This window comes from Elephantulus edwardii, unplaced genomic scaffold (assembly GCF_000299155.1).
Source record: "Elephantulus edwardii isolate Elephantulus edwardi_28Jun2011 unplaced genomic scaffold, EleEdw1.0 scaffold00026, whole genome shotgun sequence".
In the NCBI taxonomy this organism is placed as follows: Eukaryota; Metazoa; Chordata; class Mammalia; order Macroscelidea; family Macroscelididae; genus Elephantulus; species Elephantulus edwardii.
The window spans coordinates 23,328,787-23,352,066 of NW_006399776.1; the positions used below are offsets into that span (position 1 = coordinate 23,328,787).

At 42.8% G+C, this 23,280-nt stretch overlaps 2 protein-coding genes across 2 annotated transcripts; both read left to right on the forward strand.

The window, feature by feature from the left end:
• The first annotated feature begins 5,440 nt into the window (after window positions 1–5,440).
• BCL2L2 (BCL2-like 2) lies at window positions 5,441–7,902 on the forward strand. The gene is made up of 4 exons (XM_006883145.1): window positions 5,441–5,540; window positions 5,841–5,928; window positions 6,397–6,836; window positions 7,448–7,902. Exons 3-4 carry the CDS (start codon window positions 6,405–6,407, stop codon window positions 7,595–7,597), a joined length of 582 nt encoding a protein of 193 aa, XP_006883207.1. The 5' UTR covers window positions 5,441–5,540; window positions 5,841–5,928; window positions 6,397–6,404; the 3' UTR covers window positions 7,598–7,902.
• Window positions 7,903–17,248: 9,346 nt separating this feature from the next.
• On the forward strand, window positions 17,249–22,980 carry PABPN1 (poly(A) binding protein, nuclear 1). Its single transcript, XM_006883146.1, has 7 exons — window positions 17,249–18,288; window positions 18,621–18,735; window positions 19,426–19,493; window positions 19,842–19,948; window positions 20,486–20,573; window positions 20,657–20,808; window positions 22,049–22,980. The coding sequence occupies exons 1-7, from the start codon at window positions 17,872–17,874 to the stop codon at window positions 22,086–22,088; spliced, it is 987 nt and encodes a 328-aa protein (XP_006883208.1). The 5' UTR covers window positions 17,249–17,871; the 3' UTR covers window positions 22,089–22,980.
• Window positions 22,981–23,280: the final 300 nt, after the last annotated feature.

Genomic DNA, 23,280 nt, shown 5'->3' on the forward strand with positions numbered 1-23,280 from the left:
AATTTGTTTTTCAACTCATTCTGCTTAAGAAATGCTGTCAGATGTGCAGACTGAGTTTAGAAGAGGTCGTGGTACTAGGGATATTATAGCTAATGTTAGATGGATCTTGGCAGAAAGCAGCTGAGTACCAGAGGAATGTTTATCTGTGCTTTATTGACTATGCAAAGGCTTTTGATTGTGTGAATCAGGAAAAACTGTGGATGATTCTGAGAAGAATGGGAATTCCAGAACATATGATTTGTACTTATACGAAACCTATACTTGGACCAAGAGGCAGTCATCAGAACAGAGCAAGGAGGCACTGCATGATTCAAAATTGGGAAGGGGGTCCACCAAGGATGTATTCTGTCTCCATACCTTTTCAATATGTATGAACAGATCATCCAGGACGCTGGGCTGTACGAGAAGGAATGTGGCATCAGGATTGGTGGAAGATTCATCAACAACCTGCATTTTGCAGATGACATAACCCTGCTTGCTGAAACTGAGGAGTACCTGAAGCGCTTGTTGCAGAAGGTCAAGAACTGCAGCCTTCACACACTTCTTCACAATCCTTCCATAATACCATCAATTCCTGGGCCCTTATTCTTAGCCAATTCTTTCAAAGCAGTCTGAACTTCTTTCTTTATCACCAAAGGCTCTTGCTCATATGTTATTTCATTAAATCCTTCTGTGTCTGCCAATTCTTTTTGGTATAATGACTCTATATACTCTTTCCATCTTCTTATAAGATTTCCAGAATCACTCAATATTCTGCTCAAAGCATCGTTAAGTATTGCAACTCGAAGCTTGAATTTCCTCTTCAGTACCTTGAACTTAAGAAATGCTGAGCTAATTCGGTCTCTTTGATTTTCTGACTCCAGCTCTTTGCACATTTCATTATAATACTTTACTTTGTCTTATTGTGCAGCCTTTTGAAATCTCCGGTTCAGCTCTTTAATGTCTTGATTTCTTCTTTCTACTTTGGCTTCTTGGCACTTCAGTGCAATATTCAGAGTCTCTTCTGACATCCATTTTGGTCTTTTCTTCCTCTTCCATCTTTGCAATGACCTTTTGCACTCTTCCTGGATGATATCCTGGCTATTTCTACAATTGGGAAAGATATTTCATCTGTGTTGTTCTGTAACATGCTTGTCTGTCAGATACATTTCTAAATCTGAACATTCAGATTAAGACAGACTATGAAGAAGGATAGGCCATCCCCTTTCAAAATAGCAGGTCTTCGAAAACTCTATGTACAACAGAACACACTTAGACTAGCAGATAGGGCAATAGACATGGAACTTTCAAGCATGACACTAGTGGTTGGAACATGGAATGTGAGAGCCATGAATGTGGGAAAGTTGGATATTGTTAAGGAAGAAATGAACGCATAAATATCAACATACTAGGTATTGGTGAGATGAGATGGACTGGCATGGGACATTTTGAATCAGATGATCATATGATCTATTATGCTGGAGATGAAAAGGTGAGAAAAAAAATGGGGTTGCTTTCATAGTTAAAAAAGTCATTTCTAGTGTGCCTTACAATATAATATTGTGAGTGACAGGACAATATCCATACGTATATGATCCAGGCTATAGTCTTCGCAATTGTGTGCTATGCATTGGAGAGCTGTATAGTGACTAGGGATGATAGAAAGAGAATTGATGCCTTTGAGCCGTGGTGCTGGAGAAGAGTGTTGAATATACCATGGACTACTAGGAAAACAAACAGGTCTGACCTGGAGACGGTGAAGCCGGGCTGCTCCTTGGAGGCAAGGATTCTGAAGCTTCATCTGACATATTTTGGGCATGTTGAAAGGAGGGACTAGTCCTTGGAGAGGGACATCATGTTTGGGAGAGTGGAGGGACGGTGCGGGAGAGGAAGACCCTCGATGAGAGATTCAGTGATTGAGGTAGTGGGAGTAGGTGTGTCGGAAACAATAGAGCAGGGTTCAGGGCTCTTGTATTAGGGTCAATATGAGTCTCAAGCGACTCAACAGCACATAACAAAAACAGAGTAGCCTAACAGGATATGGCAACAGAAATTGAGCCCTCAAATTTGGAAACACAAAGGAAAAGAAACACTTTTAAGACATTACCCATTGGTATGTGGAATGTGAGAAGCATAAATGTAGGAAAATTAGACATTGTAAAGAAAGCCAAAGGTGGGTAACTTTTAATCCACGGTCCTCGGGCCTGTCTTTCATTGTTTTTGTTCAAACGTTCCTCTAGGTCGTATAGCCCTGGTGTGTCCACTTGCCGTACAGTGGTCACTTGTGATTGACACTGATGTGTCAAATGCATTAATTGTTGGCTACCCAATGCAGACAGTATGGGGTGGAGCTCACCAATTAAAACAAGTTTGGAAGCAGGAGTGGCATCCACTTCCATAATAGCTTGCTTCCTGAAACCCTATGAACCTGGAGAGAGGATGAAAGACATACAAGAGTTGAGGACTCTCCTTCATAGGGTCGCTATGAGTCGCCTGCGACTCACGGCACTTAACAACAACAACAAAGAAAGAAATGGAAGAGATTGATCCTTAGAGAAGGATATCATGCTCGTAAGGGTGGACAGACAGCACAGGAGAGGAAAACTGGGATAAGATGGATTGATACAGTAACAACATAGCTCTGGAAAGTCTGTGAACTTCGATAAATGTTGATAGTTGTAGAGGGGCTTTGTTCATGGGGTCACTATAAGTCATGCTCAACTTGAAGACAACCAATAAGAAGTTACTCTTGTATTAGAAATATTGATACTTTTTTCTTGTAAAATATATACACATCTTATAATCAAAATACCTTCTGATAAATAAGAACTAGTTTATAAAATTAGTGTTTTGGGCTTTGGTAGTCCAGTAACCATTATGGAGTTGGAAAATTACAACTGTAGAAATATCACATATAGAATTATAGGACAAAATGAATTATTCAGAGTATTGGAAGCAGGAGTATCATCCACTTCCTAAACAACATGCCTCTGGAAACTCTAAGAGCTTTGATAAATGATGATAGTTATAGAAAGGCTTCAGGTCTTTTGTTCATAGGATCGCTATGAGTTATGCTCTACCCAACAGAAATAACAAAAATCATCTAATTATTTATGGAATAAATAGACTCATGTATAATTGAAAATTCACAATTAGCGAAGGATAAACGAGACAACTGGGTCCTCCTAAAAAGGAAATCTTTATGTACATTGAAAAATTTCTTAAAAAGAAAACTTAGAAACAAAAGAAAGACTATAGTTTCCTCAAAAAGTTGAATACAGAAATACCATATGACCCAGCTATTATTCCATTGTTTGGAATATACCCCAAGAAAATGAGAACTGAGGCACAAATGGAAACTTGTACACCAATGTTCAAAGCAGCAGTTTTCACCATTGCAAGAACATTAAAACAGCCCAGATGTCCAACCACAAATGAATGGATTGAGAAGTTGTGTTACATTTATACAATGAAGTACTACACAGCACACAGGAGCAATCATTTGTAAGTTACTACCTAACTTGGGAGGGACAGGAGAGTATTATGCTGAGTGAACTAACTCAGTCCCACAAGGACAAAACCATTATTGTAGAATGAGTATTAAGATCCAAGGGGGGAGGGTGGAAGTAGAGGGGGGGTTGTTAATTATACGGTTGCCTAATTCAATGGGTGGGGAGCAGTAAAGGAAATGGGAAGGATCTTTTATGAAAAACAATGTATTCATAGTAATAAATCAGTATAAAACTTTTTTTTTTAAAAAAAAGCCTATAGACTGAGTTGGACAATGACCAAGGAGGATAGAAGGAGAATTGATGCCTTTGAGCTGTGGTGCTGGAGAAAAGTATTGAGAGTACCATGGACTGCTAGAAAAATAAAGAGATTCATCCTGGAAAGGGTTAAACTCAATGGCACATAACAACATCAACAACAAATTTGCCCTGATTTTTTTCTTTTATGAACTTTGTTTTAGGTTTTATGGCTAGGTTCTTGATCCATTTTGAGTTAATTTTATATGGTGTGAGGTATGGATCTTATTTAAATTTTCTGCAAATAGATACCCAGTTCTGCCAGCATCATTCATTAGGGGCTGTCTCTTCCCCATTTAATGGCTTTCATCTCTTTGTTAAAGACTAGCTGTCCATAGGTGAACAGATTTATTTCTGGGTTCTCCTTTCTAGTCATTGGCCTTATATATCTGCCTCTGTGCCGGTACCAAGCTGTTTTGATCATGGCTTTTTGTAGTGAGTTTTGAGATCAGCCAATGTAAGGTCTCCTACTTTTCCCCCCCAATGCTCACTTCTGTCAATTCCAACCTTCTGTTCAGTTGTAAGTTGTAACAAGAGGATTCTGCCCATCTCTATCCCTGAGTTGTTGGCTGTTAGATAGGAACTTCTAGTCTTGGTCCTTTAAGTTAACAGTGTAACTTAACTAAGGATCACTAGCTCCTTACTTCACAACTTCTTTCTTCACTAGCTCTTTGCTTATTTGGGGCATCTTTCACTGTCAACCCACAGGCATGTAGTTCAAATCCACTGACTGCTCTGCAAAGAAAAGATGGGCAGTCTCCTCTCATGTGATTTACTGCTTCAGAAAACCCCCAAAGGGTCAGCTATAAGTTGGTTCTAACTCGCTGGCACATAAAAACAACTGTAACAGTTCTTTTCCATATAAAGTTGTTGACTACTTTTTCATTTCTTTGAAGAATGATTTCAAGTTCTGAATCAGGATTACATTACATCTGTAGATTACTTTTGGGTTTATTGCCATTTTTACAATGTTAAGTCTTCAGCTCTATTAGCATTATATATTCTTACATGTATAGAGGTCTCTTTAATAGTATTTTTTTTTCTTTATGTAAGTCTGTAGTGTAGGGGGTCTGTTGTTCCAAATGGAACAACATTTTGAATCGATGACATATAACAACAACAATAATAAAATAATCTGATTACAAAAAAGATGAAGAAAAGTTACCTACATGAACTCCTCTGGCTCCTTGATCCCTGGCCCAAGCCCTAAGACCATGAATTCACTTGATTAAAGGCCTTGAAGAAAAAAGAGGATGGGGAAGGTTTGGTGACCCAGTTTGCTAGTTCCTCAGGGGCAAGGCCTCCTGTTCCATTTCACAGAGTAATGGGAACTGATTGTCTTTTCTCGACAGCTACTCCCACTCCAGGGCTAGAAAAGTTCAACAAGTGCATGGAACATCAGAAACCCTCTGGAAATGTTGCATTTGCTCCGAGATTTCTCAATCGCAAATGGTCTTCTCTTTGCAGCCTTAGACTCAGGATGTCAGCACAGGAGGCCACAGAGTCCTCCAGCATCCCGGCTCTTCCCTGCCTCCAGCACCCCTGTCTTCCGGAGTTATGGCCCTTCCCAGACCTGTGTCCCAGCCCCGCCTCTCTCCCTGGACGCATCTCTGGGCCCCATCATCACCCGGCGCCAGGGCCCTCCCCCATTTCTCCTCCTTCCTTTCCTCCCTTCCTCTCCCTCTCCTTCCCTCCCTCCGTCCCTCCCAGCTCCTATACCAGGAAACAGCCCGGATCCCAGCAGCGGCCTGACCCGTGAGATCCCTAACCTGGCAGGCGGGCAGGGTTGGAGAGATACTGAGGGTGGGGGTAAGGGAGGAACTGGGCCTTTCGGCTGCGTTGGTGGGAGCTGAGAGTAGAGATGGTGTCGGCCGGAAGCCCTTGGCCCTGGGCTTCCCGGGAGGACAGTCACTAAACATGGATTCAGCCACACTGCTGGTAGAGCGGAGGGAGACGGCTTCCCAGTCCCAGGAGCTGCAATCCTAGCCTTTCTCTGGCCAGATCCTGCTTCCTGGCTCTCCCTACCTACCTCTGATCTCCCCCTCCCATTCCCAGGGCTCCACGCTGGCCGGGAGAATGAAAGGCCCCAGCTGGGGGCTGCTTGCCACCAGTGCTGGGTCGTAAGAGCTGCCATCCAGGCTGGGTGAGTGTCTCTCATTTGTCTGCTGGGGCACCCTTTGCTTCTCTTACCTTTCTCTTAAGTCCTTGCCTCTTCCCCCATCTTTTGCTTGTGCCAACATCTTTACTGTCTTGTCTCTGAGGATGTCCTAAGCCCCTTCCTGTATGTAGCCAAAAAGGTGGGCACTGTAGTGTGTGTGGGTCATCTGTAGAGGTATTATGCAGAGCTAGTATTGTTGATTAATCAAAAGAATACACATATTTTGAAAAAATGAATAAAACTTACATGGTTTAATTTAATTTAGCGTAATGAGTTGAATAGGCCTGCCCCCTCCCCCCATGACTTCCCTGGTTCTTGTCCTTCCTTGCTTAGCAGTCTCTGAGCACTTCCTCCCACCCCTATCCTGCCCCTGAGGGTTGACCAAACCTGAAATACCTCTTTGAGGTGGCAATCCATATATTCATGCCAGTGTTTCATCCCTGACTCTTGCAGCCGCCCGCATGGCGACCCCAGCCTCAGCCCCAGACACACGGGCTCTGGTGGCAGACTTTGTGGGCTACAAGCTGAGGCAGAAGGGTTATGTTTGTGGAGCTGGCCCTGGGGAGGGCCCAGCCACTGACCCACTGCACCAAGCCATGCGGGCAGCTGGAGATGAGTTCGAAACCCGCTTCCGGCGCACCTTCTCTGATCTGGCAGCCCAGCTGCATGTGACCCCAGGCTCAGCCCAGCAACGCTTCACCCAGGTCTCTGATGAACTCTTCCAAGGGGGTCCCAACTGGGGCCGCCTTGTGGCCTTCTTTGTCTTTGGGGCTGCACTGTGTGCTGAGAGTGTCAACAAGGAGATGGAACCTCTGGTGGGACAAGTGCAGGAGTGGATGGTGGTCTACCTGGAGACACGGCTGGCTGACTGGATCCACAGCAGTGGGGGCTGGGTAAGAACTTCTCAGTTGTTGCTTTGTACATCCATCTGCAAAGCTGTTCTTCAGGGGAAAGTGGAGAGTTCTGGTTGGGGCTGGGGGCAGCCATGCTGGAAATGTGGCATGGGGGCCATGTCTTCCCCTTTGGGTAGAACCAGATTGAGAGATCACTTCACCAGACTCTGCACTCCAGGGCTGCCATGCAGTAATCACTGGATGGGCTCACGGTCCAAAGCAGAGAATAAATTCCCCAAGGAGTACCTGCAGGGAAATGGTGTCAGGCAATTTTATACAGCTGAGGGCAGGAGTTGTGGGGGATGGTCAGAATTAGGGATGGTAGTCAGGCAAGACTTACTGGAGAATGCCAGTTCTGAGCAGGATTTTTGGCCAAGAAAGATAGGGTTCACTTGAGACAGGGCCATTGAGCAAATGCTCATGTATGGGGGAGTGCACACAGGCCTCCAGGAGGCTCACAGGCAGCCACAGTCTGTTCAGGGAGGAGCTGGGTGTGAGGTAGTGTTCGCAGTGGATGGATGGAACTGGAACTCTTCCTCTCCTCTTTTCTCCACTCTTTCCTCTCCTGATACCCTTTCTCCTTTCTCTCCTACTTCCCTTCTCTCCCACAGGCGGAGTTCACAGCTCTATACGGGGACGGGGCCCTGGAGGAGGCACGGCGTCTGCGGGAGGGGAACTGGGCATCAGTGAGGACAGTGCTGACGGGGGCTGTGGCACTGGGGGCCCTGGTAACTGTAGGGGCCTTTTTTGCTAGCAAGTGAGAAAGTTTAGGGCCAGGTGGGACTAGGTGTAGCTGGGGGACCGGAGAGCAGGAACAGAGACATGCCCTTGGAAGAGATGGGATGAAGGTTGAGCAAGGATTGGAACAGGCAGGAGAAGGGGAGGCCGTGAGGGAGCTGAATGTCAGGCAGGTTGGTAGAAGGGTGAGTTGGAGACATAGGGAAATATATGGGGAGAACGGAGGCCAGGAGGTAAAGTCATTCCAGGTATGGGGGGAGGGGGGAGGGATTATGCCTATAGGTATGGGCACGTGACACTGTACAGGGAGCTTGGTTTGCAGCCCTGAGGACAAGGTCAGGGATTAGATTTCCAATGGCTGAGTGAGATTTGGGAAGAACACAGAAGACACATTTCATTAGATGGAAGCTTGGGGTTCTCAGGTGAAAGGGAGAAGTGGCTGTGACTGCTGGCTGCTTGGACACACGTGTGCATGTGCACGCGTGCTCGTGTGCATGCTGCTTGTCTAATCTGGTGGTGGGATTCTGCGTGGAGAAAAACATTCCCTCTTGCAGTGGCAAGAATAAGGACAGTACTCTATCCCTCCGCATCCTCAGCCCCCTCCCTTCTCTCTCCTTGTCCTGCTGCCTCATAGCTAAGAGAAACACTGTATCCAAACAGAGGCCTTGGGACACGTCTCTGCAGAAATAGTAAGCAGGGCTTTGGAGAAAAGAGAGCAGTGCTACAGCTGGCCTTGTTCCTTTTTCATCTTCCCTGTGCATCATGCACTTGCTGCTGCCTCCTGGGCTCTGACAGAAGGGCAGGACTGGGGAGCTTTGGTGGGAGGAGCTGGACCTGCCTGCTGCCCACCTCTCCTACTGAGGCACAAAGGTGTCTAGAAGTGTTCTCTATTGCTGAGACCCAAACCTAAACACTAAATTGGGGCTCCAACTAATTTTCTTTGAGTGTGTGGACATAAATGTTGATCTGGAATATGGTCTGGGTCCTACACTGTGTGTCTCAGTGAGACTGAGAGTTGATGCCTTGAGAGGAACATTTCCAGCTCTGAACTCCCAGGTATGAGGCTCATGTGTACTCTGTGACTGACCTATTCTGTGCGTTGGGCTTTGGTGCTGCTTTATCAGGGACCAGGTATATAGGTTCTAGAGTATCTACCATGACCTAGACGCATTTATATTTTCTTTGAAGCCACGCTGTTTGCATGAGTGTTACTTTGTCTGTACCTCACAGTCTGGGGATGTTAACTTCGGAGCTCACAGTCCTCTAGAACAGATTCAGATTATAGCTTTTCCTTTTGAAGAAATTATTCACTCTAGATGCATGCCCTGAGCCAGACCTCACTGCTGCACTTTCCACGGTGCTAAAATTGCTGCTCTCCAATGCTGACTTTAAATGTGCAGGGCTCCAGAACCTTGCCCTGATCCTGAGCACTGATCTGCTTAGCTAGAACATGGTTGGCTCTTCTTAGAGGAGATTTTCACTTGGTCCCAGAATGTGGCAACACAGTTGTGCTCACTAGACTGTGGGACCAAAATTGGCCTCAGGTGTTTAGTCCAGACTTTTGCTTTTGAGTGAGGGCTGCACTTTTTAATGATGTTTATACGGGAGGTGGTAGGCTGCATGCGCCACGTGGTCTGTTGTGAGTATGCAGAAACTCAGAGCTGGTCTGTGGCAGGCAGTTGGGGTGGGGGGGGTCTCTGACTTGCTCAGGACAAACTAGGGCAGTGGTTTTCAAACTGCTTGGCAGAGCCCCAGAATTTCCTAGGGGTTGCCTCAGGAATCTTGGGATGGAGGGGGAGGGGTGCTGAGTAGGCTGGACTACTTGCCCTCAAATGGAACAGCTCCCCTTATAATTGTCTTATATATCGGGGTTCAGGGTAAGAGTTAATTTGAATTAAGGGGTTTGCTGCTGGAAAAAGTTGGAAAACCACTGACTAGACCATCAGCTCCAATTTGGATCCTGTGCTCCCCCACGTTTGGGGCACACCCTTCACCCTCTACCACAGGATGCCGATCCCTGTTAGCGCTCTTGTGGGCCTTCAGCAACAGGGGCAGCAGGGGCCATGGTCACGTTAACAAAATACCCTACTCTGAGTCTTCACACCTGAGTAGAAGGAGGGGCTGTTTCCCAAAAAGTAAAGGGCTTGGTCTGGATTCCTAGAAACACAGCTTGGATGGGACCACAGTGGGCAGTGTTGACCTATCCTGCCCTTTTTAACTTGAAGGCAATGGAAACCCCAGAGACTTTTCTGTCAGGGAAAAAAACTAGGGACTCTTCTAGAGCCATATAGTTCCTTGGGATTAGCTCTTGGCCAAGAAGGCTGAGTATGGCTCCCAATTTTTAAATCCATTTCATTTTTTTAAAAAATAAAATAATGTAATTGCAATTTTTTCAAAGATTGAATAGATGGAGAGTGTGTTTCTTGCTCTCCAGAGTCCAAAGGGACAAAGAAAGACTTTGATTTGAAAAAGGAAGGAGCAGAAGTAGGGCAACTAGGTCCTGCAGTTAATTAATCCCACTCCCCATTATTTTAGGGCACATACTGTTTACTTTTTTAAATCATAAAATGGTGGGAGAACAGATTTGGTTAGTTTAGAAGAAAAGAGAAAAGCTCTATAAATATAAATATATATTCCTGTATTTTTATTTAATAATTTATAAATACTAAGTTCATTTGACTTTTATTTTTGTGTAAATGTAATGGTCGTATTAAAAAAAAAGCAAAATAAATAAACCCAGAATTTTAATGAGAAGGACTGAGCAGGGTTTGTGACTTTTACACTCTGTATAGCTTGAAATCAGAGGATTCCAATCAACACTTCATGACCTTGATAAGGACAAGAATTAGAGTTATAGGTAGGCATTTTGGGACAGTGTTGAGATTAAAAAAAAATCATTGCCTCTTTCCCTCAATAACCCTCTCCCCCAGTCAAATGCCCAAAGCCAAGAATGCCATCTGTGCCAACCCAGGGCTTACTAAGAGAATGTATGTTGGTTCTTTGGGACTTCCAGAAGGAAAAGCAGAACAAATGAAGAGAACCTGCCAAAAACCTGTGCCATACCAGTCATGTTCGGATTTGTGGCTCAGCCTCTAATCAGAAGTAAGGGACAATGAGCATTTCTCCTTGGATACTCTGCTGCTTACCTCAGACTTAAAATGGGTCTGGCAAAAACAGAGTGGGTCTGGCAAAAACGGAGTCTCTGTTTCTTTTCCTAGTCCCTAGAGAGGTTTGGTTTCAGCCACTTCAAATGCAGACTGCTGAACTGTATGAGATTGTCAGGTATTACTCACTCCATTCCTTTGCGCCTCTAGTCTAGGACCACATTAAAATCATGTCTGACAGGAATAGTGATCCTAATTTTAAATCTCATGGAGGCATTTCTAGTCTTTTTATAATCCAGTGCAATAAACTGGTCTTTAGATTTATATATTGAATAAGTGAGTACTATCAGTGCTAAGTGGAATCCAGTGTTGCCTTTCCATTGTTTCTCCCTATAGAGAAATGGACAGAGGAGCTTGGTGAACATGACATGATAGGGAAAGGAAATTAGATGATTTTAATGGTTATCGTTAAGCTTTAAAAGTGCCTTTATCTCCACTGCAGCATGATTAATGACTGATTGATACTGCCTACTTCTAAGAACATTTCCAGCATTTTACTATAGTACTGAAAAGAAAAAACATTAGAAAACTATGGATTTTTAAAGTGAAGGTATAAGAAAAATTGTATTATAGTAAGCCAACACCAAAAAGAAAATTAATGCACAAACACTCTATAAGCAGTATTTCTAAATATTAAAGCAAAACTATAAATTTAGCTCTGAGATTCTTGACAGTTAAAGCAAATTGAAAACACAATGAAGGTCACATCTCTTAGGATTTATAAAAACATCAATTATTCAAGGGGAGCAAAGTTTCTTGGGTACTCTGAGAAGATACTGATACAGTGAAAACAACCCTCTACAACTCCTGACAGCAAATAGAGTGTTGACTTTTGTTCCACTGTTTCTTCTAAAAACACCAAACAGGGATTCAGTAGGCCTTAAGCTTGTTCTATCAAGCTCATCCCAGTTTAACCAAACATGCTGCCCTGAGGTATGGCTTAATACCTGGCTCAGTTTTGAGCTGAGGATCAGGTGGCCTGTGAGTCTTTCAGACAGTACTTTATGGATGTTATTTCTCCAAATGGTAATTAGGATAAAAATTGGAAAATATTTAGTTATTATCTCTAGTAAATGGTTATAGATAACTCTGTTTTTACTTAGGAGCAGATACTTTGAAAATTTAAAAGCAGCTGACTTAAATGCAAATATGGGCATGATGTAAATTAATAACTTAAAAAATCAACTAGAAAGCAGAATACTAGTGATTGTGTAGTTATTAATTTATTTAACCATTCCTTCATGCAGTAGTCCAGCATTGCCTGTGTGCTAAGCAGAGTTCTATATGCTAGAGAAGAGACTTAGGCAGACAAAATTGGCTGCTTTCACTACTTTTATATTCTAGTAAGAGTGACAAACAGTAAATTCCATAATATGTCAGAAAGTACTAAGTACTACAGAGAAAATTAACTCACTAACGGAGGAGAAAGAAAGTACATATATAGATTTCAGTTTTGAATAAAGTGGTCAAGGAAGGCCTCATTGATAGGGTGGCTTTCTGAGTAAAACCATGATAAATGATTTATATTTATTGACATGGAGAAATGTTTCTGTATCTTATTGGGTAAAAAAGAAAATAGAATAAAAAACAACATACAGTATGATCTCATCTTTGCTGAAAGATTTCTGCGTATGCCTCAATATTTATTTGTATATTTAAAAAAGTAGGAAAGATATATGCCAGAATATTCTGAGTGATTATCACTGGATGGTGGAATTTTGGGGTGATTTTATTTTATTCTTTTTGCTATCAGTGTACTCATGTTTTGAAAACACATATTTCTAAAACATTATTTTAAATATTTTTCAAGTACAAAGTTTTAAAAAGTTAATTAAAAGGAAAGAAAACTAAGCAGCTCAACAGATGGATGCGCCTTCCATTTAAATGGATCCATGTTAAAGTAGACCTAGAATGTTAAGACAGGTAGGGCAGGACTGCTTTAGAAGATACTTCATAATAGAGATAAATGGTAAGACGCCAAAATTGTCTATCAGCATTGCCCAGTTGGAAATTTAGTGCAAACCACATGTTTTATATTTTCTAGTAGCCACATTTAGAAAAGAAGCAGGTAAAACAAATTCTAGAAAGTAAGGTAATCCAGTATAGCAAAAGTCATTTCAATGTGTAATTCATATAAAAAAAATTATCAGAAAGCTATTTACACTCTTTTTTAATATTAAATCTTTAAAATATAAAAACTTGTGTCTATTTTATATTTTGTGCATTTCTAAATTTAGATTGGCCACATTACAAGTGCTGAATAGCCATGGATACTATATTAAACAATATAATTCAGAGGCAGTGCGATTGGCACAGGATAGAGCAGGGTTTAGGGCTGTTGTACATACGGTTGCTATGAGTCGCAAGTGACTTGCTGGCACATAACAATTTTATCACAGAATTATTGTGAACATCTCCAGACTAAAAAAGGGGTGAAACTATTAAGAGGCCAAATATTTTTGTTGTTTAGTGAGAAAAGGTAGACAGATAGTGATGCCTGGACCCTTTGCTTTGCTTAACTTCTCCTTTTCCAGTTCTACTGATCATTCCCTTGTATAAACATATTATCTCCTCTTTGAGAAATAAAAGTGTTATTGTTTCAGTCTTTCCAAAATTTCATAGCTCTACATTTATAGGTTAGTTATGGAGATTGACATAGTGAGTACAACAGTGAACTTGAGCATGGTGGAGATTGTGAGCAGAGGCCATAGGTAAGGGCGGAGTTTTGATCTGTTGCTCATAGATTTGCGTTGAGTCATAGTGGGCTCAGTGACACCTAACAACAACACTTACGGAGAATTATAACCATAATAGATAACTCCTATACCATTACATATTAATTTTTAAAGAATCCACTCTCAGAGGGAAATTTCACTTTCATTTTCTCTCTGTATCAACAAGAAAAATTAAGTACTATTTATTACTGATGATAATTCCTTTGACATTTATTGAGTACACAGTGGTAGGCAATGAGAATAGGATTGTGTCCCTGCTTTCTGTAGTTTACGATCTAATATTAGACAAAGATCTTTAAAAGTCACTATTAAAAAAAAAGTTACTATCCAAATGTCTTTCTAAATGTGTTTATTTCTCTGTAAAAAAGTAATTATGCTTATTAGAGAATATCTGAAAATTGGAGTTATTGTTTCGATTCTAAAGATAATACGTGATTATGGGAAATTACAGAACACAGGAACTTATTTGTAATCCTACTACCCAGAAAGAATCACTATTAACATTTTGGCATATTTCTCTCCAGTTTTTATCTGTGTTTATATTTAATGATCATACTGTACATATAATTTTGTATACTGAAATTCTGTTTTATCATTGTATTGCAAACATTTTTCCTTGTCATTAAAAATGTTTTGAAGGCATAATGACTACATGAAATCACATCCTATGTGTGTGGAATAATTTTCTTTAAAGTCCCCATCTAGACATTTATTTACTTTTTTTTTTACTTTGGTGAGTATCTTTATTCACAAATATTCACTCAATTTTTAGACTATTTCTTTAGAACTGATTATAGGAATAGAAATAGTGGATTAAAAGTCTCAACATTTTAAAAGTTTTTGATACTTGTTGCTAAAGAACAGATATTCTGGTTCATGTTCTTTTTCCCCCTCTTGTTTGCCCATGATTTAAAAACTCATATATGTATGTCTAATCACACTTTGTAAGAAGCCCCAGTGGCACAGTGATTGAAGTGCTATGCTGCTAACCACCAGGTGCTCTGCTCCTCAGAGAAAGATGTGGCAATCTGCTTCTGTAAAGATTTACAGAAACCTTGTAGAGCAGTTCTAGTCTATTCTAGGGTTACTAGAGTCTCAGTCTACTCAGTAACAGTTATTATTAGGTGCTATTGATTTGAGCACAACTTATAGCGACCCTATGAAGAACAGATCTGAACCCTGTCCTATCCGCTGTCATCCTTATCATCTCAGACATGCTTGAACCAATTGCTGCAGTCACTCAATCAATCCATCTCTTTGGGGGTCTTTCTCTTTCTTTTTCTCTGATTCTCTGCCTTTCCAAACATGATGTCTTTTTCCAAGGAATAGCCTCTCCTAGCAACTTGGCTTGAAGATTTGCCTCCCAGAAACACTCTGGCTGTACTTTCTCCAAGACAAACCTGTTTATTCATTTGGCAGTCCATGGATAGTGAGTAATACCACAGCTCAAAGACATCAATTCATTTGTCATCCTTATTCATTGTCCAGTTCTTGGCAGCATAGCAAGTGACTGAAAACACCATGGCCTGAATCAGGCATACTTTAGTCCTCAAACTGACATCGTTGCTCCTCAGTAATTTTGAGAGATCTCTGATTGCAGATTTTCCCAATACTATATGTCTCTTGATCTCCTGACTGCTGGTATCAAGGGGTTTTGATTGTGGATCCAAGCAAGATGAGATCTTTAATAGTTTCAACCTTTTCTCCATCTATCATGATGTTGCCGATTGGTCCAGTGGGGAGAATTTTTTTCTTGTTGAAATGCAATCCATATTGAAAGCTGTCATCTTTACTCATCTTTCACATAGAATTTTACATTTTACTTCTTGACCTAATACTTTTTTTGCATGTAAACTGTATGTAAACCCATTGCTGTCAAGATGATTCCAACTTATCATTTTCCAGGGCTATATATTTTCACAGGAGGAGACTGTCCATCTTTCTTCTTCATAATGGCTGGTATTTTCAATTGCCAAAAGTTCAGTTATCAGCTCAACACATAAGGAACTACACTAACAGGGCTTCTTAAACCTGGGAATAGATGCATAATTATCTTTGATTGCATGTGATCATAGTTTACTTAAATAGTTGTCTAGTATTTGGATTTAGTTTTTTTCTAACTTTCAGAATTATGTGTAGTGTAATTTATTAAAGCAGGTGTGATAGTAGTTATGATCTAAGCATTGAAATCTGATTTGAAATTCTCTGCTTCTAATTAGTTTCAAGACTTGGACAAGTTATTTCACTTCTTTAAATCCTCTTCCAAAACGGATATAATTTGTAAAGACCTACTTAGTGAGATATTAAGGTGCCTGTTAACAAAATCTTATCCAACAAAAGTTGGATTAAAAATCTTTCTTAAAAAAAATATTTTCCCCTGATTGGCATGACTAATTAAATTAAGTACTAATAAAACATCCAGGTCTTGGTTAGGATATGACCTAATTCAGATCCAGTAAAATGAGTAATTTAGAGCTTGTCTGCAGTGCTCAACTGTAGTTCTCCCAGAAGCCGAGGTGACTGTCCGGAAGTAATTATCACCAACTGTGACTCTCTCTGCTTCAAGTTCCCCAGTTTCTGAGGTAAGTATTTATGAGAACAAATTGGGGAGGGGGTGAAGTATGGTGCAGTGAGAAGCTGCATTTTTACTGGCTAATAGGAATCCCTTTTTGTCCCAAGTCCTCTGCCTCCTCCACTCACCAGACTCCACGGGAGTTGTTGAGTCTTATTGGACTCTTCTATGATCCGGTTCTCAAACAGTATTTTGATATAGTTACAAAAATCCTCTTGCAAACTTTGTGACATTGTTCCTGCCTGTTTATAAATGTATAGGATCACTACTAAAAGGTGGCATTTTGCCTTCCAGAGTTAGATCTAATTGCTATATCTGAACTCAGTGATGTGTTTGAAACCTGTGCTCAGAACTTCTTCTGGGGTTACTCATGGAATATAAAGGGTGGCACCTAGATTCCCTCAGTGCCCTCTTTTAACGAAGGGTATTTATCCATGACACTTGTTATGTATAGAGATGGTGCCATGCTGTGGAGTTACAAATACAAATGAGATCTAGTCCTTCATGTTCAAGAGCTCACAACCTAGTTTGGAAAAGCAGCATAAAACATAGTGGAGGTAGGCCACTTGTGTTGAGAGAAAAAGGGAGGCTTCCCAGGAGTTTGGGTCTGCTTATGTTACAGTTATTTGTCTTTGAGTAGGAACAGACTCATAGCTGACCTTCAGGGAAATTTTCAGAGGCAGTAAAACCACCGGTGATTGTCCTCTTTCTATGGCAGAAGAGCTGGTTGATTCGAACCACTTGTCTTTAGGTTGTCAGCATGTAACTCCTTATCATTATCCGCCCTCAGCTCCTCTGGTTACAAGTATGTACAGGTTTTTATAGAGGCACAGACCTGTGTGCAGATAAACTCATTTAAAACATGAGGGTAAAAATATTTGCTAAGTAGTCTCAGGCCTGAGCAGCTACTAAGACCACAGGGTAAGGAACTGCGAACAACAAAGACAGCTCCTTTGGTAGCAGTGTGGTTTAGAGGCTTGACACTGGCAGTTGAGACACCAATTAAGGAGCTGTAACAAATTGTTAAGCAAGTGAAGAAAGGTTGGAAGCTAGGGCAAAAACACAGCGTCAATACTGAGGGGGAACTGGCAGCATTCATGGCTACTAGTTTGCGTGTGTATGTATGTATGTATATATGTATTTTATTTTTCATTTAAAAATTTTATTTCTGCTACTAGTTTTAGAGTGAAAATGCCTAATGCTTCACTGCTTTCTGTGTTGGGAGACCTAGTGAATGAAGGTGCCAGTAACTTCTTTGAAGTTCTCTACTGGGGTGTTCTACTTAAAACTCTTCATTTATAGGAACATGCTATCTATGATGCAGGCTGACTAATTTATAAGCCACCCTATGTTTCCTGCCTCGGTGCTAGTTAGCAACCAGTAGAACAAGATGGCGGCTTTCAAAAACGAAGTCATGTGACCTCGGATTTTCTTGCTTTAAACCCGGCAATACGTTTTGTCACGAAATGGGTGCCTGCCCTTCGAATCTTGTGATCCAATCAGCATTTGGGGCTGGACCACTAATTTTAAGTGATCTTTAGATTGGTCCTTTCCGTCTCGTTTAGGCCAGTCACAGAGTGTCATATACATCGTGGATCCGCCCATAAGGAGGGGGAAGTGACAGTAATATCGTCACAGCATGGCGGTATTGTTACCTAAGCACTTGAGGGAAGGTGGGACGTTTGTTGATTGACAGGTAAATTTCACCTACTGGGATTTGATAATTTGGCTAAGAGTCCCGCCTTAGAGGTGGGGTCTTCTTTGATTGCCAAGTAATATTCCCCAATGGACTACTAGCTCGTGGTGACGGGCAGGGGGCTTGACTAATGAGTCCTCGGCGTGGCCTGCGCAGTTCTCCAATCGCTAGGCGGCGGACCCCAGTCAGAGCGGCGATGGCGGCGGCGACGGCGGCGGCAGCAGCAGCGGGGGCTGCGGGCGGTCGGGGCTCCGGGCCGGGGCTGCGGCGCCATCTTGTGCCCGGGCCCGGTGGGGAGGCCGGGGAGGGGGCCCCGGGGGGCGCAGGGGACTACGGGAACGGCTTGGAGTCTGAGGAACTGGAGCCTGGGGAGCTGCTACTGGAGCCCGAGCCGGAGCCCGAACCTGAAGAGGAGCCGCCCCGGCCCCGCGCCCCCCCGGGAGCTCAGGGCCCTGGGCCTGGTTCAGGAGCCCCCGGCAGCCAGGAGGAGGAGGAGGAGCCGGGACTGGTCGAGGGTGACCCGGGGGACGGCGCCATTGAAGACCCGGTGAGGGAATGAGGGCGAGCAAACGGGCCGGTGGCCGGCCGGGTCACGGGAGGCCCGGCGCTGAGGCGAGGAGGCAGGCGGGGGGTTGGGGTGGGCGGGGAATAACGTGGCTGGGGCCGGGCCGCTAACGGAACCTTGACCGCCCGACGGGGCCCGGTCCAGTTGTTTGGGGTGTCATGGGTTCCTAATGTTGCGCTAGGGAAGGTAGCTGGCTTCTCATCTCGGCTCTTCGCATGGGATGAGGGAAATGACTTGGGCTGCACGCGAGCTGAGAGCAGGCATAGCCCCTGCGTTGCAGCTGCTTAAGCTTTTTTCCACTGCTCTCATTATAGGAGCTGGAAGCGATCAAAGCTCGCGTTAGGGAGATGGAGGAAGAAGCTGAAAAGCTCAAGGAATTACAGAACGAGGTAGAAAAGCAGATGAATATGAGTCCACCGCCGGGCAATGGTAAGTAACTGGCGGTTGCACGCGGACCCTAGGTCTTGGCGTTGAAAGGGTTGCGGGATGGCAGGAAACGATGGGACCGTGAACTTGCTGTCTGACCTGTTACTGAGCAGGTACTGTGGCCCTGGTCTGTGTCATGTGTTCCTTTGACCCCTGTGACAAGAGCCCATGTTTGGTGAGGATTGTCTTGTACTTTCCTTTGTCTCTGCTATAAATGCTCTTTGTTCTTAGTCTCCCTCTGCTTTTCTTTTGAGGGGGTTGTCAGCTAGTATTTGACCTTCAAGTCTAGTTTTTGTTCTTTCCGTTACAAACCCTTTCGTTAATTGGAAGTCTTAGGAGTGCTCAGCTGCAGGGGCTTCCCTCTTGGTAGGTAAGAAATGTAGTCAGTCTCTGGACCCACTTAATTTTGTTCTGATTTCAAATGTTTGAACCAAAGCAGCTCAGTAAGATCTTGAGTTTGGGACTAGGATATTCTGTGCTGTTGATACGATTATAGTAATGTGTTCCTTTATTTGTTAAATATTTAGCACCTACTGTGTGCTCTAAGGCACTCTTCTGGATTATGGGTACAGCAGGAAACAGAACAGATCAACATCTATGCTTTAATTGAACTTCTAGTAGTATAGGAATGGAAATAGGAATATTGGTCAAGTAAAAAAGAAGCCTCTCTCCTGAATTTTTTTTTCTTCAAAGCTGGCCCCGTGATCATGTCTATTGAGGAGAAGATGGAGGCTGATGCTCGGTCCATCTATGTTGGCAATGTATGTACTAAGGCCCTGATTGGGGGTTGGGCATTAGAGGCACTCTTGCAGAGTTCTTTACTAGGAATTTTTTTGAAAGGGCTAGGTTCAAGATAGGAGAGGTGGAGGTGGGAATTGAAGGACATAGGACAAGTTGAAAGGTAATAGACTGACTAGTAAAAGTTCTAGTGTTGAGAGGGCGGGGAGATATAAAAAGTTCTAGTGTTAAAAGGAGAACAAGTCATTCCTTAGAGAGCCAGAGTTGATGTGTAGGATGACCCATCCTTGAGTCAGGAGACCTATCAAGATATGAATTGAAGTTGACCCAGTGTCTGTAAACCCTCCCTCCCCTCATCACCCTTCAATCAGGTGGACTATGGTGCAACAGCAGAAGAACTAGAAGCACACTTTCATGGCTGTGGGTCAGTCAATCGTGTTACCATCCTTTGTGATAAATTCAGTGGCCATCCTAAAGGGTGAGTAAGGAAGTAAGTTAATTTTAATCACTGTTTATAAATTTTTTAATTGAATTATACATTACTTGCTGTTAAAACAAGATGAGACATTAACATTGGTATATATCAAGAGTTGCCCGTAGTCCATTTAGAGGCCAGATTCTCTTTCATTGCCATAAAGTTGATTCAGACTTGTAAGAGACTCTCCATCAGGTTTTCAGGATTGTAAATCTTAACTGGACGATACTACCTATCTTTTTCCTGACGAGAATCCCTCTGGATTCAAATTGGCAGAGACTTAATTGGCTTTTGTTTAGAAGTGTTGTCTACTACACTACCAAAGCTCATTTAAAACAAATTAATTGGGCCAGTTATAGGTGGCTTCTGGATAAGCCATGTGGAAATGGCCATCCCCTGGAAACTATTCCATTAAAGTTTTTTTGACAACTAACTTCAGATAAAGATATACAAGGCATCCAAGCAAATCATGACTGTAAGTTGAATTTGACTTGTAAGCTGTTTATAACCTCAGATAAAGTGACAATTAATTACTTTTAGGTTTGCATATATAGAATTCTCAGACAAAGAGTCAGTGAGGACCTCCTTGGCCTTAGATGAGTCCCTTTTTAGAGGAAGACAAATAAAGGTAAGCCTACGCCCATCGCTGTTGTATTTTTACCTAACTGCAGGTACCTTTAAAGTTTTTTGTTGTACATTACTCTTTCCCAGGTGATCCCAAAACGAACCAACAGACCAGGCATCAGCACAACAGACCGAGGTTTCCCACGAGCCCGCTACCGGGCGCGGACCACAAACTACAACAGTTCCCGCTCTCGGTTCTACAGTGGTTTCAACAGCAGGCCCCGGGGTCGTGTCTACAGGTCAGGATAGATGGGCTGCTCCTCTCCCCGCCTCCCATAAGCCCTGTATGCTTCTTTCTCTCCTGATCTGAGGAACCTCCTTCCCCGCCACCCTTGGTCTCCAGGGATTTGTTCTCCTGCCTGTGCAGGATGAGGAAGGTAGTTGGAGGCCAGGCCAGGAGGCCAGTCTCATCATCTTTTCTGGAGCAGAAATTGGTGATATGGGCTAGATTTTCTCCATTCTGTACTGAGAGATGCTTCCTCCCCCACCCTTCCTCCTCCCTGTTCCCCTTTGTGGGTTGGTATCAGTAAGAGCTTCAGAGCAGCAAAAGCATTGTTTGGACATTTGCTACTTTTCTCAGACTTAGAGAAGGAGTTGACGTTTGAATCTCCTTTGGAAGACTATCAGGCTAGTGGATCCTCCCCGTCTGCTATGTGGGAGTATATGGAGTTATTTATGCTTTAACATGGCTAGTCTTTTATAAGGGAGCTTTGGTGGCTTATTAGTAAGGAGTTGCACTGCCACTGCAAAGATGCATGACTTGAATCCACCAGCAGCTCAATCTGTGAAAGTTGGATAGGTTTCCTCCCCTGTGAATTCACTAGAAGGTCAGGTTTGGGTCACTTTGCACTGATGGTGATTGTTGTTGTAAGGTGCCATCAAGTCGAATACGACTCAGCAATCCTATGAACCCTGTCCTAACCTGTGCCATCCTCACACTTCCTGACCCATTGTAGTAGTCACTGTGTCAGTCCATCTGCCCAAGGGTCTTCCTCTCCGTAGCTGACCATCCACTCTTCCCAGCATCGTGTCCCTCTCCAAGGGATAACCCGTCTTAGCAACTGATGGTATTCACCAACAACCACAATCTTGAAAAGTTAACTTTCTCACTGGGTATAGCCCATGTTTATTTTAGTCTCCATATTAAAATAGATGAGTTAGACTTAATAGGCTCAGCTCCTTTGTGGGTGTAAGGTTTATGAGCTGTGAAGAAATTGGAAACTAAATAAACAATGGGTCCTCTTTTTTATCTTACCTCTGTATATGCACTTATTGCCAGTTAGGCAAAGGATTCTAACTCTCCCTTTCCATCCACTCATTTTCAGGTGTGTATGTTTTGGGGATTGTGGGGCCAGCTTTAGGACACTTGAAAATTTTTCCCTTCCCTTCACAGTAACTAGAACAAGGGCCCATGGGGAGGGACTTGAACTGAAATACCTAGTGATCATGTTAACACCCAACTCTCCTTCTTTCTTCCAGGGGCCGGGCTAGAGCGACATCATGGTATTCCCCTTACTAAAAAAAAGTGTGTATTAGGAGGAGAGAGGAAAAAAAGAGGAAAGAAGGAAAAAAAAAAAGAATTAAAAAAAAAAAAAAAAAGAAAACAGAAGATGACCTTGATGGAAAAAAAAAATATTAAAAAAAAAAAAAGATATACTGTGGAAGGGGGGAGAATCCCATAACTAACTGCTGAGGAGGGACCTGCTTTGGGGAGTAAGGGAAGGCCCAGGGTGTGGGGCAGGGGCTGCTCATTCCCTCTGGGGGATTCACCATGGACACGTCTCAACTGCGAAAGCTGCTTCCTGTGTTTCCCTGTCCCACTTCACCCCCTTGGGGGCTACTCAAGGGTAGGTGGGCATGAGTGGCAGAAGGGGTTTTTTTTTTACCCAGGGCTCTGGAAGGACATCAAACTGTTCTGCTTGTTACCTTCCCTCCATCTTCTCCCTGCCTTTCACAGACCCCTCCTGCTTGCTTCCTGTCCTGCCAAGTCTGCCTCCCACCCCATCCATCTTTTCTGGCTCCCTACCCCTCCAGATTGCCTGGTGATCTATTTTGTTTCCTTTTGTGTTTCTTTTTCTGTTTTGAGTGTCTTTCTTTGCAGGTTTCTGTAGCCGGAAGATCTCCGTTCCGCTCCCAGCGGCTCCAGTGTAAATTCCCCTTCCCCTTGGGGAAATGCACTGCCTTGTTTCTGGGGTTTGGGGTGTTTTTTTTGTTTTGTTTTGTTTTCCTTTGCTTTTTTTTTTTTTTCTCTTTACCCTTTTATTTGGAGGGAACGGGAGGAAGTGGGAACAGGGAGGTGGGAGGTGGATTTTGTTTATTTTTCTAGCTCATTTGCAGGGGGTGGGAGTTTTTTAAAAAAATGTGTCATGAATAAAGTTGTTTTTGAAAATAAATGTTGTTTGGCATTTGGGCGTAAGGATTATTTATCTACCTAGTCTCTCAAATTCCAGATGGCTGTTAATTCTTTGTGGAAGTACTGGTGTTAAGGAGGAAAAGTTCCCATGTGTGAATCAAGGAGTAGGAGTTAAATTACAGCCAGGAACATCGAGTTTAGTTAAGGATTGGAGATGTTTCAGGATATCGTGCAGCCTAGTTGGCATTTGAGAAGTAAGTTATACAAACTTGAATAGATTTAAGATAACCAAATAGCATTTATGTGATAAAAATCTACAAATGCCTTCATCAGTACTGGATTCCTTAGTTAAGGTCTG

Bases quoted from the DNA above. Each gene is read 5' to 3' on its own strand.
- BCL2L2 (XM_006883145.1), top strand. From the start codon at position 6,405: ATGGCGACCCCAGCCTCAGCCCCAGACACACGGGCTCTGGTGGCAGAC. The intron at 6,837-7,447 runs GTAAGAACTTCT...TCTCTCCCACAG, and splicing joins TCCACAGCAGTGGGGGCTGG to GCGGAGTTCACAGCTCTATA.
- PABPN1 (XM_006883146.1), top strand. From the start codon at position 17,872: ATGAGTCCTCGGCGTGGCCTGCGCAGTTCTCCAATCGCTAGGCGGCGG. The intron at 18,289-18,620 runs GTGAGGGAATGA...CTCTCATTATAG, and splicing joins ACGGCGCCATTGAAGACCCG to GAGCTGGAAGCGATCAAAGC. The intron at 20,574-20,656 runs GTAAGCCTACGC...ACTCTTTCCCAG, and splicing joins TTAGAGGAAGACAAATAAAG to GTGATCCCAAAACGAACCAA.